Below are 18285 nucleotides of genomic sequence, written 5' to 3' on the forward strand. Positions count from 1 at the left end.
AGAGGCAGTGTCTGTGGAACTGTACCCCAGTGAGTGTCAGTGTCCGTGGAACTGTACCCCAGTGAGAGTCAGTGTCTGTGGAACTGTACCCCAGTGAGAGTCTGTGGAACTGTACCCCAGTGAGAGTCAGTGTCTGTGGAACTGTACCCCAGTGAGAGTCAGTGTCTGTGGAACTGTACCCCAGTGAGAGTCAGTGTCTGTGGAAATGTACCCCAGTGAGAGTCAGTATTTGTGGAACTGTACCCCAGTGAGAGTCAGTGTCTGTGGAACTGTACCCCAGTGAGAATCAGTGTCTGTGGAACACGTACCCCTGTGAGAGTCAGTGTCTGTTGAACTGTACCCCAGTGAGAGTCAGTGTCTGTGGAATTGTAACCCAGTGAGAATCAGTGTCTGTGGAACACGTACCCCTGTGAGAGTCAGTGTCTGTTGAACTGTACCCCAGTGAGAGTCAGTGTCTGTGGAACTGTACCTCAGTGAGAGTCAGTGTCTGTGGAACTGTACCTCAGTGAGAGACAGTTTCTGTGGAACTGTACCCCAGTGAGAGTCAGTGTCTGTGGAACTGTACCCCAGTGAGAGTCAGTGTCTGTGGAACTGTACCCCAGTGACAGTCAATGTCTGCGGTACTGTACCCCAGTGCGAGTCAGTGCCTGTGGAACTGTACCCCAGTGAGAGTCAGTATCTGTGGAACTGTACCCCAGTGAGAATCAGTGTCTGTGGAACACGTACCCCTGTGAGAGTCAGTGTCTCTGGAACTGTTCCCCAGTGAGAATCAGTGTCTGTGGAACTGTTCCCCAGTGAGTGTCAGTGTCTGTGGAACTGTACCCCAGTGAGAATCAGTGTCTGTGGAACTGTACCCCAGTGAGAGTCAGTGTCTGTGGAACTGTACCCCAGTGAGAGTCAGTGTCTGTGGAACTGTACCTCAGTGAGAGTCAGTGTCTGTGGAACTGTACCCCAGTGAGAGTCAGTGTCTGTGGAACTGTACCCCAGTGAAAATCAGTGTCTGTGGAACACGGACCCCTGTGAGAGTCAGTGTCTGTGGAACTGTACCCCAGTGATAGTCACTGCCTGTGGAACTGTACCTGAGGGAGAGTCAGTGTCTCTGGAACTGTACCCCAGTGAGAGTCACTGTCCGTGGAACTGTACCCCAGTGAGAGTCAGTGTCTGTGGAACTGTACCCCAGTGAGAATCAGTGTCTGTGGAACCCGTACCCCAGTGCGAGTCAGTGTCTGTGGAAATGTACCCCAGTGAGAGTCAGTGTCTGTGGAACTGTACCCCAGTGAGAGTCAGTGTCTGTGGAACTGTACCCCAGTGAGAGTCAGTGTCTGTGGAACTGTAGCCCTGTGAGAGTCAGTGTCTGTGGAACTGTACCCCAGTGAGAGTCAGTGTCTGTGGAACTGTACCCCTGTGAGAGTCAGTGTCTGTGGAACTGTACCCCTGTGAGAGTCAGTGTCTGTCGATCTGTAATGCAGTGAGAGTCAGTGTCTGTGGAACTGCACCCCAGTGAGAGTCAGGGTCTGTGGAACTGTACCCCAATGAGAGTCAGTGTCTGTGGAACTGTACCCCACTGAGAATCAGTGTCGGTGGAACACGTACCCCAGTGAGAGTCAGTGTCTGTGGAACTGGACGTCAGTGAGAGTCAGTGTCCGTTGAACTGTACCTCTTTGAGAGGCAGTGTCTGTGGAACTGTACCCCAGTGAGTGTCAGTGTCCGTGGAACTGTACCCCAGTGAGAGTCAGTGTCTGTGGAACTGTACCCCAGTGAGAGTCTGTGGAACTGTACCCCAGTGAGAGTCAGTGTCTGTGGAACTGTACCCCAGTGAGAGTCAGTGTCTGTGGAACTGTACCCCAGTGAGAGTCAGTGTCTGTGGAATTGTACCCCAGTGAGAGTCAGTATTTGTGCAACTTTACCCCAGTGAGAGTCAGTGTCTGTGGAACTGTACCCCAGTGAGAATCAGTGTCTGTGGAACACGTACCCCTGTGAGAGTCAGTGTCTGTGGAATTGTAACCCAGTGAGAATCAGTGTCTGTGGAACACGTACCCCTGTGAGAGTCAGTGTCTGTTGAACTGTACCCCAGTGAGAGTCAGTGTCTGTGGAACTGTACCTCAGTGAGAGTCAGTGTCTGTGGAACTGTACCTCAGTGAGAGACAGTGTCTGTGGAACTGTACCCCAGTGAGAGTCAGTGTCTGTGGAACTGTACCCCAGTGAGAGTCAGTATCTGTGGAACTGTACCCCAGTGAGAATCAGTGTCTGTGGAACACGTACCCCTGTGAGAGTCAGTGTCTCTGGAACTGTTCCCCAGTGAGAATCAGTGTCTGTGGAACTGTACCCCAGTGAGTGTCAGTGTCTGTGGAACTGTACCCCAGTGAGAATCAGTGTCTGTGGAACTGTACCCCAGTGAGAGTCAGTGTCTGTGGAACTGTACCCCAGTGAGAGTCAGTGTCTGTGGAACTGTACCTCAGTGAGAGTCAGTGTCTGTGGAACTGTACCCCAGTGAGAGTCAGTGTCTGTGGAACTGTACCCCAGTGAAAATCAGTGTCTGTGGAACACGGACCCCTGTGAGAGTCAGTGTGTGTGGAACTGTACCCCTGTGATAGTCAGTGCCTGTGGAACTGTACCTGAGTGAGAGTCAGTGTCTGTGGAACTGTACCCCAGTGAGAGTCACTGTCCGTGGAACTGTACCCCAGTGAGAGTCAGTGTCCGTGGAACTGTACCCCAGTGAGAGTCAGTGTCTGTGGAACTGTACCCCAGTGAGAGTCAGTGTCTGTGGAACTGTACCCCAGTGAGATTCAGTATTTGTGGAACGCGTACCCCAGTGAGAGTCAGTGTCTGTGGAAATGTACCCCAGTGAGAGTCAGTGTCCGTGGAACTGTACCCCAGTGAGAGTCAGTGTCCGTGGAACTGTACCCTAGTGAGAGTCAGTGCCTGTGGAACTGTACCCCAGTGAGAGTCCGTGTCTGTGGAACTGTGTTCCAGTGAGAGTCTGTGCCTGTGGAACTGTACCCCAGTGAGAGTCAGTGTCTGTGGAACTGTACCCCAGTGAGAGTCAATGTCTGTGGGACTCTACCCCAGTGGCTGTCAGTGTCTGTGGAAGTGTACGCCAGTGAGAGTCAGTGTCTGTGGAACTCTACCCCAGTGAGAGTCAGTGTCTGTGTAACTGTACCCCAGTGAGAGTCGATGTCTGTGGCACTGTACCCCAGTGAGAGTCAGTATATGTGGAACCCGTACCCCAGTGAGAGTCCGTGTCTGTGGAACTGTGTTCCAGTGAGAGTCAGTGTCTGTGGAACTGTACCCCAGTGAGAGTCCGTGTCTGTGGAACTGTACGCCAGTGAGAGTCAGTATCTGTGGAACTGTACCCTAGTGAGAGTCAGTGTCTCTGGAACTGTACCCCAGTGAGAGTCAGTGTCTGTGGAACTGTACCCCAGTGAGAGTCCGTGTCTGTGGAACTGTACCCCAGTGAGAGTCAGTGTCTGTGGAACTGTACCCCAGTGAGAGTCAGTGTTTGTGGAACTGTGCCCCAGTGAGAGTCAGTGTCTGTGGAACTGTACCCCAGTGAGAGTCAGTGTTTGTGGAACTGTACCCCAGTGAGAGTCAGTGTCTGTGGAACTGTACCCCAGTGAGAGTCAGTGTCTGTGGAACTGTACCCCAGTGAGAGTCCGTGTCTGTGGAACTGTACCCCAGTGAGAGTCAGTGTCTGTGGAACTGTACCCCAGTGAGAGTCAGTGTTTGTGGAACTGTGCCCCAGTGAGAGTCAGTGTCTGTGGAACTGTACCCCCGTGAGAGTCAGTGTCTGTGGAAATGTACCCCAGTGAGAGTCAGTGTCTGTGGAACTGTACCCCAGTGAGAGTCAGTGTCTGTGGAACTGTACCCCAGTGAGAGTCAGTGTCTGTGGAACTGTACCCCAGTGAGAGTCAGTGTCTGTGGAACTGTACCCCAGTGAGAGTCAGTGTCTGTGGAACTGTACCCCAGTGAGAGTCAGTGTCTGTGGAACTGTACCCCGGTGAGAGTCAGTGTCTGTGGAACTGTACCCCAGTGAGAGTCAGTGTCTGTGGAACTGAACCCCAGTGAGAGTCAGTGGAACTGTACCCCAGTGAGAGTCAGTGTCTGTGGAACTGTACCCCGGTGAGAGTCAGTGTCTGTGGAACTGTACCCCAGTGAGAGTCAGTGTCTGTGGAACTGTACCCCAGTGAGAGTCAGTGTCTGTGGAACTGTACCCCAGTGAGAGTCAGTGTCTGTGGAACTGTACCCCAGTGAGAGTCAGTGTCTGTGGTACTGTACCCCAGTGAGAGTCAGTGTCTGTGGAACTGTACCCCAGTGAGAGTCAGTGTCTGTGGAACTGTACCCCAGTGAGAGTCAGTGTCTGTGGAACTGTACCCCAGTGAGAGTCAGTGTCTGTGGAACTATACCCCAGTGAGAGTCAGTGTGTGTGGAACTGTACCCCAGTGAGAGTCAGTGTCTGTGGAACTGTACCCCAGTGAGAGTCAGTGTGTGTGGAACTGTACCCCAGTGAGAGTCAGTGTCTGTGGAACTGTACCCCAGTGAGAGTCAGTGTGTGTGGAACTGTACCCCAGTGAGAGTCAGTGTCTGTGGAACTGAACCCCAGTGAGAGTCAGTGCCTGTGGAACTGAACCCCAGTGAGAGTCAGTGTCTGTGGAACTGTACCCCAGTGAGAGTCAGTGTCTGTGGAACTGTACCCCAGTGAGAGTCAGTGTCTGTGGAACTGTACCCCAGTGAGAGTCAGTGTGTGTGGAACTGTACCCCAGTGAGAGTCAGTTTCTGTGGAACTGTACCCCAGTGAGAGTCAGTGTCTGTGGAACTGTACCCCAGTGAGAGTCAGTGTCTGTGGAACTGTACCCCAGTGAGAGTCAGTGTCTGTGGAACTGTACCCCAGTGAGAGTCAGTGCCTGTGGAACTGTACCCCAGTGAGAGTCAGTGTCTGTGGAACTGTACCCTAGTGAGAGTCAGTGCCTGTGGAACTGAACCCCAGTGAGAGTCAGTGCCTGTGGAACTGAACCCCAGTGAGAGTCAGTGCCTGTGGAACTGTACCCCAGTGAGAGTCAGTGCCTGTGGAACTGAACCCCAGTGAGAGTCAGTGCCTGTGGAACTGTACCCCAGTGAGAGTCAGTGTCTGTGGAACTGTACCCCAGTGAGAGTCAGTGTGTGTGGAACTGTACCCCAGTGAGAGTCAGTGTCTGTGGAACTGAACCCCAGTGAGAGTCAGTGCCTGTGGAACTGAACCCCAGTGAGAGTCAGTGCCTGTGGAACTGTACCCTAGTGAGAGTCCATGCTGTCAAAGAGAGAGAAAGAAAGAAAATTGTGGCCCTGAGGATTGAGTGGGATTTTCTGTGTTCGGTCTGTACGGAGGGTGTGTGCCAGTGTTTTATCGATGGGAGACGGCAGTCCAGGGCTGGGACTCGGCCTGACGAGGAGTAGATCCTTTCGGTAACAATATGTTGGTATTTGGTGTTTGGGCACTGACTGCGTGATATTAATGAGTGTTTCCTATGTTACATGTGTGCACAAGCTGGCTCTGTGAGACTCCCAACAGCAGGGACTGCAGTCAGTGAAGATTACCAGTGCTGGAGTCCAGTGTCTTTGCAATGCGCAGGTTCCTGTGGCACAAGAGGCTGCAACAGACAGCAATCCTCAGCTCAGCTCAGCTCAGCGTTTCCCGGGATTTGGCAGTGACTCCTGCTTCTGGAGTGAGACTTTGGGACCGAGACTTCACCGAGTTCAGGAGTTCCTCTCCCTGGCACTTCCCTTTGGGATGTCCTTGCTGATTTCTCCTGACAAGTAACTGGGATTTGGCATCGGTTGCCCGGCATTGGGATTTGAGATAAGGATGCCGATCCGGAGAGGTCACGTTGCTCCTCAGAATACCTTCCTCGATACGATCATCCGGAAATTAGAAGGTCAGAGTAAGTGTCTGTGTTCTTGTCTGTTATCAGCGACAGTAACTCGCTGCGAGAGAGGGCGAGACGGGGCGAGAGGGGGCGAGAGGGGGATAGAGAGAAAGAGATGGAGAAGAGAGAGAGAAAGATGGGGAAGAGAGAGATGGGGAGAGAGGGGGGCATGGACAGAGGAGATAGAACAAGAGGGAGAGAGATAGAGAAAACACAGACAGACAGAAAGGAGAAAGACAGAGAAAGATGGACAAGGAGAGTGAGAGACCGAGGGAGAAGGAGACAGAGACCGACAGGCAGGTAGGAGTAAGACAGAAGGGGAAATACAGTGAGAAAGAGTGAGATATAGACAAGGAGACAGAGAAACCGGGCGAGAAAGGTAGACATACAAGTAGAGATTGAATGGGGGAGGGTGACAGACACCCAGGCAGAGATGGACAGAGTGAAAGATCTCACCTAAACAGAGACAGAGATACACACACCGGCAGAGAGAGAGAGAGAGAGAGACTGTCAGACATCCTGGTGGAGGGGGATAGAGGGAGGGTAACAGAGAGAGAGAGAGAGAGAGAGAGACTGTCAGACATCTTGGTGGAGGGGGATAGAGGGAGGGTAACAGAGAGAGAGAGAGAGACTGTCAGACATCCTGGTGGAGGGGGATAGAGGGAGGGTAACAGAGTCTCTCTCTCTGTTACCCTCCCTCTATCCCCCTCCACCAAGATGTCTGACAGTCTCTCTCTCTCTCTCTCTGTCAGACATCTTGGTGGAGGGGGATAGAGGGAGGGTAACAGAGAGAGAGAGAGAGAGAGAGAGACTGTCAGACATCTTGGTGGAGGGGGATAGAGGGAGGGTAACAGAGAGAGAGAGAGAGAGAGAGACTGTCAGACATCCTAGTGGAGGGGGATAGAGGGATGGTAACGGGGAGAGAGAGAGAGAGAGAGAGAGAGATGCTCACACAGGGCGTCAAACATCTCCCCTGCCCCCAGAAAGAGACAGGCGGCTGAGTGGTGACCTTTAATGTTGGAAGCCTGAAGGACGAGCGTCTGTGTGTGGTGTTGAGGGGTGGGGGAGGGGAGAGGGGGGCCTTGAGCTGCTGAGAGGGGAGCCTGATAACGGAATCTAAAAATACCCCACACTCGAGCTCACCACATCCTGACACTGAGCAGTGAGAGCGGAGGAGGGGAGGGGAGGGGAGATGAGGAGAATTGTTTTTACGCAGCGAGTTGTTGTGATCTGGAACGCGCTGCCTGAAAGGGCGGTGGAAGCGGATTCAATAGAAACTTTCAAAAGGGAATTGGATAAATACTTGAAGGGAAATTCACAGGGCTGTGGGGAAAGAGCGGGGAGTGGGACTAATTGGAGAGCTCGTTCACAGAGCCGGCACAGGCACGATGGGCCGAATGGCCTCCTCCTGTGCTGGATCAGTCTCTGATTCTATGATTCTGTTGCGGTAACTTGCAGAACCCGGGATATTGGGGTTTAACCCCTTGCACCTTCTGTCATGCTACGCCCCTGTAACCAACAACAACAACTTGCGATAATATAGCACCTTTAATGTAGTGAAGCGTCCCAGGGCGCTTCAAACGAAATTGGACACCGAGCCACGAGATATTAGGACAGGCGACCAAAAGCTTGGTCAAAGAGGTCGGTTTTAAGGAGCGTCTTAAAGGAGGAGAGAGAGGCGGAGAGGTTTAGGGAGGGAATTCCAGAGCTTAGGGCCCAGGCAGCTGAAGGCACGGCCACCAATGGTGGAGCGATTATAATCGGGGGACGGGCAAGGGGGCAGAATTAGAGGAATGCAGAGATCTCGGTGGGGGTTGTGGGGCTGAAGGAGATTACAGAGATAGGGAGGGGTGAGGCCATGGATGGATTTGAAATCAAGGATGAGAATTTTAAAATCGAGGCGTTGCTTAACTGGGAGCCAATGTAGGTCAGCAAGCACAGGGGAGATGGGTGAACGGTGTTAAATCCGTGAAGCTTGATGTATGGTGTCCTTCAATAAATAGACAGAGACTGCAGAGGAACAATCAACAGGTGTTTACTGGATGAGGGTTACTCTAAAACTAACAGTACAGATCCCTACTCAGGGTTTATATACAGGTGTGGTCACTGCTGGTACTACAGTATACAGGAGCTGTAAAAAGTAAGAAGTCACACGACACCAGGTTATAGTCCAACAGCTTTATTTGAAATCACAAGCTTTCGGAGCGCTGCTCCTTCTTCAGGTGAAGTGGAGAAATGCATAAAGAAACTGATAGCCAAGTTCCGCACCCATGAGGACGGCCTTAACCGAGATCTTGGGTTCATGTCACGCTACATGTAACCCCACCTGACGCAGGGTCACCCAGACTCGAGTCGACATTGGCTTGTTCTCTCTACACAGATGCGGCCGGACCTGCTGTGATTTCCAGCCAAAAAAAATGTTTTTTGTCTGCTTTTTTGTTTTTCATACAGACCCCAGCATCTGCCATATTTGACCCCTTGTGACCCCACCTCATTGTTCTTTGATGTAATGTTTCCCTGACTGACCTGTTTGGACACCATTCACACCTTTGACTGCTGTGATTATCTCCCTGCCGAGGTGTGATAAATGGCAGTTGGAAAGGTTACCTGTAAACATCTGACATTATTCTCTGACTATATAAGCTGTGTCTTTATGCATTTCTCCACTTCACCTGAAGAAGGAGCAGCGCTCCGAAAGCTTGTGATTTCAAATAAAGCTGTTGGACTATAACCTGGTGTCGTGTGACTTCTTACATTTGTCCACCCCAGTCCAACTCCGGCATCTCCACACCCTGTAAAAAGTAGTTCTCCCCTTAAAGGTACAGACACTACAATTCCTCCCCTTTTAGATTAACAGTACCATAACATTCATTCAACAGTTAACACTTTTAACATGCAACATTAACTGAAAATAGTCCATTTATAAATTCAGTCTTTGGGGCGGCTTCCTGATCCTTTCTGGATAGCGCCTTTCCCGAGTGTCTTGCTCTTGGTGCGGAGGCGATTCTGCCCCCCTGTCGTCGGTTGGTTCATCAGCTTCAGATGCCACTGTTTCTGGGGTAGATGCTACCTGTATGTCGGGTTCATCACCAGGTACGCGAGAAATTGGGGTTGACTCGTTCCTGTGACGCTAGGATCTGGTCGACATGGCGTCTCACAATGTTCTCCCCAACATCCACAGTGTACATTAGTGGCCCCTGCCGTGTGCATATCGTTCCTGGTTGCCATTTCTCTGTTCGGTAGTCGCGGGCCAAGACTGGTTGTCCTACATTGAAGCTCCTTGTCGGCTTCTCATTGATGTGCTGGAATTGCTTATTCTCAACATTTCTTCGTACATTTGCTCTGAGCAAATCCAGACGAGATCTCAACCTTCGGTTAAAGAGCATCATGACCGGGGTCTGGTTGGTAACTGCATGTGTCGCATTTCTGTAGGCTAACAGGAAATTGTCCACCTTATGCTGCAGTGGAATGTCGTCATCGCACATGGCCCTTACTGCCTTTTTAAAGGTTTGTACGAATCTCTCAGCCAATCCATTTGTGGCTGGATGATACGGGGCGGATGTGTAATGCCTTACCCCATTCCTTCTCATAAATTTCCGAAACTCTTCGGACACAAACTGTGGTCCGTTATCAGAGCAAATCTGCTCTGGCAAGCCGTTCCTGGCAAATATGGTCCGTAGGACTGCAATCGTTTTCTCCGTGGTGGAGGACATTTTGATCACCTCAGGCCATTTCGAGTGCGCATCCACGGCTATTAAGAACATTGAGTCCATGAATGGACCAGCAAAATCAATATGCATCCGTTGCCATGGAGAGGAGGGCCACTCCCATGGGTGTAGAGGGGCATGTGGTGGTGCATTTTGGACCTTCTGGCACCCTGAGCAGCTCTTGGTCAGGTCCTCGATTTGCTGATCGATCCCCGGCCACCACACATAAGCCCGAGCAAGGCTTTTCATTTTCACCCCTCCCAGCTGGCCTTCGTGAAGCTCATTGAGCACTCTCTCCCTTAAGTTGGGTGGAATTACCACTCGGGATCCACACATCAAGGTCCCCTGGCATACTGACAGCTGTTCTCTTCTGGATGAGAATGCTGGCAACAGTGAGTCGCCATGTGTTGGCCATCCCTTCACCGTCAAATCATATACCCGAGACAGTGTCGGGTCATTTCGGGTCTCCTTCTCTATATCCGCGTTAGTTACTGGCAAGCGTTCAATTATAGTCGAATAAAATATTTCGACAGGATCCACTGCTGGTGCTTCCTCCGCAGTAGGCAGTGGCAGGCGTGATAGCCCATCAGCGTTTCCATGCTGTTTCGTGCCCTTATACTCTATTTCATATTGGTTCACCCCTAGAAAAAGGGACCATCTTTGTAGCCGTTGCGCAGTCATCACCGGAACGCCCTTCTTTGGATTAAAGATGGAGACAAGTGGTTGGTGGTCAGTCAGCAAGGTGAACTTCTGCTCGTGCAGATAGTGGTTGAACTTTTTCACTCCCCACACTAGGCTGAGGGCCTCCCTGTCAATCTGGGCGCAGTTACGCTCGGCTGAGGTTAGTGACCGAGACGCAAAGGCTACTGGCCTCTCCAAGCCGTCCGGGAATTTGTGCGACAGCATCACACGCCAACCGAATTGGTAGTGCTGGGCTGAAATGAGCCAACACCTCTTTTGATGTGATCAATTCTTTGCACTTCTGGAAATCTCATTTACATTCGTCATTCCACTTCCATGGTACCCCAGTTTGCAGTAGGGTGTTCAGTGGGTGTAATACTGTAGACAAATTCGGCAAGAACTTATGGTAGTAGTTCACCAGCCCGAGGAACGACCTCAGTTGTGACACGTTTTCCGGTGCTGGAGCCTTGACTACTGCCTCAATCTTTTCAGGGGACTTATGTAACCCCTCTTTATCAATAACGTGGCCACAATACGAGATCTGCTTCTGGAAAAACTCGCATTTGTGGCGATTAGCTTGGAGCCCATATTCCTTCAATCTAGTGAGCACCTGCTCCAGGTTGGCGAGGTGATCACTGTCATTTTCGCCCGTGGTCAGGATGTCGTCCAAATAACACTGGGTCCCTGGAATCCCTTGCAGGACTTGATCCATTGCCCTTTGCCAAATAGCCGGAGCTGATGCTATCCCGAACACCAGCCGGTTGTATTGGTAGAGACCTTTGTGAGTGTTGATCGTGAGGTACTGTTTCGAGGCTTCTTCTACCTCCATTTGCAGGTACGCCTGGGCCAGATCAATCTTAATGAAGCGTTTTCCTCCAGATAGCGAGGCGAAAATATCTTCAATCCGCGGAAGCGGATATTGTACCGTGTGAAGGACTGGGTTCACTGTCACCTTAAAGTCCCCACAGATGTGAACCTTCTTTGATTCCCCAGGCGTACTACTCAACGACCTCTTCATTACAGGAATGATGGGTGTAGCCCACTCGCTCCAGTCCACTTCCGACAGTACTCCAGAACGTTCCAAACCTTCCAGCTCTGCTTCGACGGCTGGGCGGATCGCATAAGGCACCGGTCTGGCCTTAAAAAAACTTTGGGCTTGCATTTTCCTCTATTTTGATCGTCACTGTTATGCCTTTTAGTGTTCCGAGTCCCTCCTGGAACACTTCTTGTGCGTCAGTTAGCATTTTTGACAGTCGACCAGGTGTGACATCGTCATCCTTTTTGGCATCTACCGTCAGTGCTTGTATGGAATGCCAATCTAACTGTATCTTCCGGATCCATTCACGTCCTAGTAGTGGTGGTCCTCCATCTGGCAATACATATAGGTCCATTTTTGGTGTTTCCTTGCTGTTGTATATCACGTTCACCCTTATTTTTCCTTTGGGGTAGACTTTTTGCCCCGTGTACGTCTTCAAAACAATCTCTGTCTCTCAAGGGTATATGTGAGAATAGCCGCTTGTAGTCCCTTCGGTTTATGACTGTTAGGGCTGACCCTGTGTCCAATTCCATTTTTACTTGGACTCCGTCTATCTTGAGCGTGACCCAAATAGTTTGGTGATCCTCCATTTTGATTACATTATGTAGTTTCAGACAACCCAGCTCCTTGCTTCCGGAGTCTGTATCACTTTTCTGTTCGTCTGAACTACTCTCCGTCACCTTATGTACCTTCTTGTACTTCTCCTGTGGAGATTTCTTGCTGCTGGTTTTCTTTCCCGACCTGCAGACTCTTGCTATGTGTCCTATTTTTCCACACTGTCTGCACACTTGGTCCTTGAACCAACAATCCTTATGGTCGTGTGTTGTTCTGCCGCAGCGATAACACTTCACTGCTCCATATGACATTTTATTTGTGCCATATTCTTGCAGTCTCCGTTGTATCTCTGCAGTGCCCCATGCGACTGCTTCGTGTGATACTGCCATGCTGAAAGCCTTGTCCAGCGTAAGATCCTTTTCTGATAGAAGCCGTTTCTGGGTTCCTTCACTTTGAAGCCCACACACAAACTTGTCCCTTAAAGTATCTGCTAGTCCCGTTCCAAACTGGCAGTGTTTCGATAGCTTGCGCAGTTCCGTTAAATACTCAGCATTACTTTCGTCTTTATGCTGGTTCCTTTTGTGAAACTTAAATCTTTCTGCTATCAGCAGCGGTGTGGGGTTTAAGTGGTCCTGTAGGATTGCCACTATGCTTTCAAAATCCTTTTCCCCTGGCTTCTCTGGGGTTACTAGGTTTCGCAGTAAGCCATATGTTTTTGCACCCATGGACTTCAACAATACCAGTGCTTTCCTGGCATCTGGCACTTCATTCGCCTTGCAGTATACTTCTATGCGTTCGACATCTTCGCCTTCATTGTCGAACGCTGTGACACTGCCACTCTTCGACATCCCTGTGTGTGGTTAGACTGGCTAAAAATGGCGTCTCCCGCGCTCTCCCTCCTTCTCCGCTGGCTCAAAATGGCGTCTCCCGCGCTCTCCCTTCTTCTCCGCTGCGGCTCCAAAATGGCGCCTCCCGCACTCTCCCTTCTTCTCCGCTGCGGCTCAAATGGTGTCTCCCGCGCTTTCCTGTCTTCCCCCATGGACGCTGCTCAGCCCTTGAACACCGGCCGCGCTCTGCGCGTTTTCCTGCGCGCCTCTCTCGTTGACGCCGCTCGGTCCTGAACTCCGGCTGCGCCCTGTGCGCTTTACCCTCTCTTTTTTTTTTTCCGTCGACGCCACTTGGTCTTCAACCCCGGCTGCGCCCTGTGCGCTTTACCCTCTCTCTTACCCCGTCGACGCTGCTCGGCCTTTTTCTGTGCCGTCGGTCGGCTCCAGCCGCCGCTGTGCGGGAAGGGTCTGCGCCGTACCTGTTGCCAGCCCGTTGCGCTGAATCGTCGTGACTGGAGAACCAAGCCCAGCTCTCCACAGCCTCCTCTGCGATGCTCAAGTCTTCTCTGGATGGTCGACGCCCGTATTTCTGGACTCGGCCTTCTTCTTTCACTGTTCTCCAGGAGCGAATCCCTGGGAGGTGATGCAGAGTTGCAGGTAGGTTTGAATCCACTCGTCGCCAATGTTAAATCTGTGAATCTTGATGTATGGTGTCCTTCAATAAATAGACAGAGACTGCAGAGGAACAATCAACAGGTGTTTACTGGGTGAGGGTTACTCTAAAACTAACAGTACAGATCCCTACTCAGGGTTTATATACAGGTGTGGTCACTGCCGGTACTACAGTATACAGGAGCTGTAAAAAGTAGTTCTCCCCTTAAAGGTACATACACTACAAACGGGACTTGGTGCGAGTTAGGACATGGGCAGCAGAGCTTTAGATGAGCTGAAGTTTATGGAGTTACAGGAGGAGCAGACTGCTCGTCCAATCAAACAGGACCAAACTGTCGGGTGTGGCCAGAGATTAGTGGGGGGAGGGGGGGGCGGTGGTGGGGGGAATCGACAGACAATGGGAACATAACCCAGGAGGGATGTGGGTGGCCTGTCTGTTGGCGGGGGGGGGGGGGGGGGCGCGGTGACAGAGAATGGAATGGCCGTACCCGAGTGGTCTCTAAGAAGCCATTCCAGCCCCAAACCCCGAACTCCCCGCTCCGACCTCCCCTGCTCCGACTTCACCCCCTCCGACCTCCCCCCTCCGACCTTCCCCCCTCCGACCTTCCCCCCTCCGACCTTCCCCCCTCTCCGACCTCCCCCTCTCCGACCTCCCCCCCTCCGACCTACCCCCCTCTCCGAACCCCCTCTCCGACCTCCCCCGCTCCGACCTCCCCCCCTCCGACCTCCCCCCCCGGACCTTCCCCCCCCCCGACCTTCCCCCCCTCTGACCTTCCCCCCTCTCCGACCTCCCCCTCTCCGACCTCCCCCTCTCCGACCTCCCCCCCTCCGACCTTCCCCCCCTCTGACCTTCCCCCCTCTCCGACCTCCCCCTCTCCGACCTCCCCCTCTCCGACCTCCCCCTCTCCGACCTCCCCCTCTCCGACCTCCCCCTCTCCGACCTCCCCCCTCCGACCTACCCCCCTCCGAACCCCCCTCTCCGACCTCCCCCTCGCCGACCTCCCCCTCTCCGACCTCCCCCTCTCCGACCTCCCCCCTCCGACCTTCCCCCCTCCGACCTTCCCCCCTCTCCGACCTCCCCCTCTCCGACCTCCCCCCCTCCGACCTACCCCCCTCTCCGAACCCCCTCTCCGACCTCCCCCGCTCCGACCTCCCCCCCTCCGACCTCCCCCCCCGGACCTTCCCCCCCCCCGACCTTCCCCCCCTCTGACCTTCCCCCCTCTCCGACCTCCCCCTCTCCGACCTCCCCCTCTCCGACCTCCCCCCCCGGACCTTCCCCCCCCCCGACCTTCCCCCCCTCTGACCTTCCCCCCTCTCCGACCTCCCCCCCTCCGACCTCCCCCCCCGGACCTTCCCCCCCCCCGACCTTCCCCCCCTCTGACCTTCCCCCCTCTCCGACCTCCCCCTCTCCGACCTCCCCCCCTCCGACCTTCCCCCCCCTCTGACCTTCCCCCCTCTCCGACCTCCCCCTCTCCGACCTCCCCCTCTCCGACCTCCCCCTCTCCGACCTCCCCCTCTCCGACCTCCCCCCTCCGACCTACCCCCCTCCGAACCCCCCTCTCCGACCTCCCCCTCGCCGACCTCCCCCTCTCCGACCTCCCCCTCTCCGACCTCCCCCCCTCCGACCTACCCCCCTCTCCGAACCCCCCTCTCCGACCTCCCCCCTCCGACCTCCCCCCTCTCCGAACCCCCCTCTCCGACCTCCCCCCTCCAACCTCCCCACTCTCCGACCGCCCCCCTCTCCGACCTCCTCCCTCTCCGACCTTCCCCCCCCTCTGACCCCCCCTTCACCCCCTCTCTGACCTCCCCCCCTCTCCGACCTCCCCTTCCCCCCCATCTCTGACATCCCTATCCCCGATTTAAATAAATCTGGAATAAAAAGCTAGTGTCAGTAACGGTGACCATGAAACTATTGGATTGTTGTAAAAACCCATCTGGTTCACTAATGTCCTTTAGGGAAGGAAATCTACCGTCCTTACTCGGTCTGGCCTATATCTGACTCCAGAATCACAGCAATGACCGAGCAAGCCACTCGGTTGTAAAAACCCGCTAGGAAAAACAATAAGAATAAAACCGAATGGACACGGAGGCGACCCTGTGAAGTCCTCCTCACTAACATCTGGGGACTTGTGTCAAAATTGGGAGAGCTGTCCCACAGACTAGTCAAGCAACAGCCTGACATCGTCATACTCACAGAATCATACCTTTCAGCCAATGTCCCAGACTCCTCCATCACCATCCCTGGGTATGTCCTGTCCCAGCGGCAGGACAGACCCACCAGGGGTGGTGGCACAGTGGTATACAGTCGGGAAGGAGTGGTCCTGGGAGTCCTCAACATTGAGTCCGGACCCCATGAAGTCTCATGGCTTCAGGTCAAGCATGGGCAAGGAAACCTCCTGCTGATTACCACCTACCGCCCTCCCTCAGCTGATGAATCAGTACTCCTCCATGTTGAACACCACTTGGAAGAAGCACTGAGAATACAAGGGCACAGAATGTACTCTGGGTGGGGACTTCAATGTCCATCACCAAGAGTGGCTCGGTAGCACCACTACTGACCGAGCTGGCCAAGTCCTGAAGGACATAGCTGCCAGTCTGGCCCCGCGATAGGTGGTGAGAGAACCAACACGAGGGAAAAACCTACTTGACCTCATCCTCACCAATCTACCTGTCGCAGATGCATCTGTCTATGACAGTATTGGTAGCAGTGACCACCGCACTGTCATTGTGGAGACGTCTTCACACTGAGGACACCCTCCATCGTGTTGTGTGGCACTACCACCGTGCTAAATGAGATAGATTCAGAACAGATCTAGCAGCTCAAAACTGGGCATCCATGAGGCACTGTGGGCCATCAGCAGCAGCATAATTGTATTCCACCACAATCTGTAACCTCATGGCCCGGCATATCCCTCACTCTGCCATTGCCATCAAGTCAGGGGACCAACCCTGGTTCAATAAGGGGTGTAGAAGAACATGCCAGGAGCAGCACTAAGTGTACCTAAAAATGAGGTACCAACCTGGGGAAGCTGCAACACAGGATTACATGCATGCTAAAAAGCAGACGCAGCATGCTATAGACAGGGCTAATCGGCCCCATAATCAATGGATCAGATCAAAGCTCTGCAGTCCTGCCACATCCAGTCGTGAATGGTGGTGGACAATTAAACAACTAATGGGAGGAGGAGGCTCCATGAATGTCCCCATCCTCAATGATGGTGGAGTCCAACACGTGAGTGCAAAACACAAGGCTGAAGCGTTTGCAACCATCTTCAGCCCGAAGTGCCGAGTGGATGATCCATATCGGCCTCCTCCTGAGGTCCCCACCACCACAGAAGCCAGTCTTCAGCCAATTCGATTCACTCCACGTGATATCAAGAAACGGCTGAGCGCACTGGATACAGCAAAGGCTATGGGCCCCGACAACATCCCGGCTGTCGTGCTGAAGACTTGTGCTCCAGAACTAGCCGCGCCTCTAGCCAAGCTGTTCCAGTACAGCTACAACACTGGCATCTACCCGACAATGTGGAAAACTGCCCAGGTATGTCCTGTCCACAAAAAGCAGGACAAATCTAATCCGGCCAATTACCGCCCAATCAGTCTACACTCAATCATCAGCAAAGTGATGGAAGGTGTCGTCGACAGTGCTATCAAGCACCACTTACTCACCAATAACCTGCTCACTGATGCCCAGTTTGGGTTCCGCCAAGATCACTCGGCTCCCGACCTCATTACAGCCTTGGTCCAAACATGGACAAAAGAGCTGAATCCCAGATGTGAGGTGAGAGTGACTGCCCTTGATATCAAGGCAGCATTTGACCGAGTGTGGCATCAAGGAGCCCTAGTGAAACTGAAGTCAATGGAATCCAGGGATATGGGAATCTGGTGGGAAAGTGGAGATGAGGTCAATGATCAGCCATGATCTTATTGAATGGCGGAGCAGGCTCGAAGGGACGTATGGCCGACTCCTGCTCCTATTTCTTATGCTCTTGTAAGGGGGGTTATCTTACACCCAGGTAGTCCTGGGTACCTCAGGCTGATGTACAGTCCCTGAGGAGTTTGGGGCTTTTGACTGTTTATAGCAAATCACAGTCCTCAGAGAATTTCTCTGAGTAAGTGTTTCTTGGTTGTTTATACCAGATACAACCCCAGGCAGAGTTTCAGCCTGTCCCACTTAATCTAACTGCTCATTCCCAATTGCAGCTCATCCCCCAAATTACTGGCGTGAGGTTTCGAATCCCACTTCCCCCACTACTGTTCTACAACGCGAATTACAGCTTGGACATTTGTGACAGATTCAAATTGCAGTAACCAGAAGCAGACACCGGATAAAAGATACAACTCACTTTATTTGGACACGTGAAACACAAGCAAGGCAATAATCTCAGTACCGAACTCCACACAGCACTTCCCACTGAAAGTTCCTTGATGTCTTTAAACCTGAACAAGTTCTTAAAACAGCACCTTAAACATAGAACGTTAAACTTAACCAATCGTTCTGGGAAGGGAAAACATAGGGTGAAACCGAACTAAAATGACCTTAAACCCTATTCCTATTACCACAAGCCTCCCATCCTCCTATCACTAAGTGGGGTGATCCTCATTGAGGAAAGCTCATACTCACAGTCCCCTTTCGTACGGTTTGAAAACGCTTTCGGTCCGGAACAGCGCGCTTTTCTCCCCCCTCGCTCCCCGGTCTCTGGTTCCGATGCCTCCGTGGTCCGCGGGCTTCTTCTTCCTTCCTTCTCGTCGGGCGTTCCTTCGACTCTGCCTCCACACGCACATGCTGTCTGTGAGATTCTCACCCCAGTTATACTGTATCTGGGCTTGAGAGTCCTTTGTCTTTAGATACCAATAATGGTCCGGTGATGGCTGTCCCTTTGTGTCCGGTCCGGTGCTCAAAGTGT

The 18285-nt window shown here is 52.7% G+C and overlaps 1 protein-coding gene across 2 annotated transcripts in view; it reads left to right on the forward strand.

Moving 5' to 3' along the window:
* Positions 1-18285, forward strand: part of kcnh2b (potassium voltage-gated channel, subfamily H (eag-related), member 2b) — a 237131-nt gene that overhangs the window by 14518 nt on the left and 204328 nt on the right. The window contains exon 2 of one of the 2 annotated variants that reach the window (XM_085992158.1): positions 5522-5915. In XM_085992158.1, the coding sequence (XP_085848284.1) occupies positions 5840-5915 (76 nt within the window). In that variant the 5' untranslated portion in view covers positions 5522-5839. The remainder of the gene's footprint in view (positions 1-5521; positions 5916-18285) is intronic. The other variant, XM_085992159.1, reaches the window with a different exon arrangement.

Source organism: Somniosus microcephalus, chromosome 7 (assembly GCF_052327205.1).
Source record: "Somniosus microcephalus isolate GS21.2 chromosome 7, FLI_Smic_1.0, whole genome shotgun sequence".
NCBI lineage: Eukaryota > Metazoa > Chordata > Chondrichthyes > Squaliformes > Somniosidae > Somniosus > Somniosus microcephalus.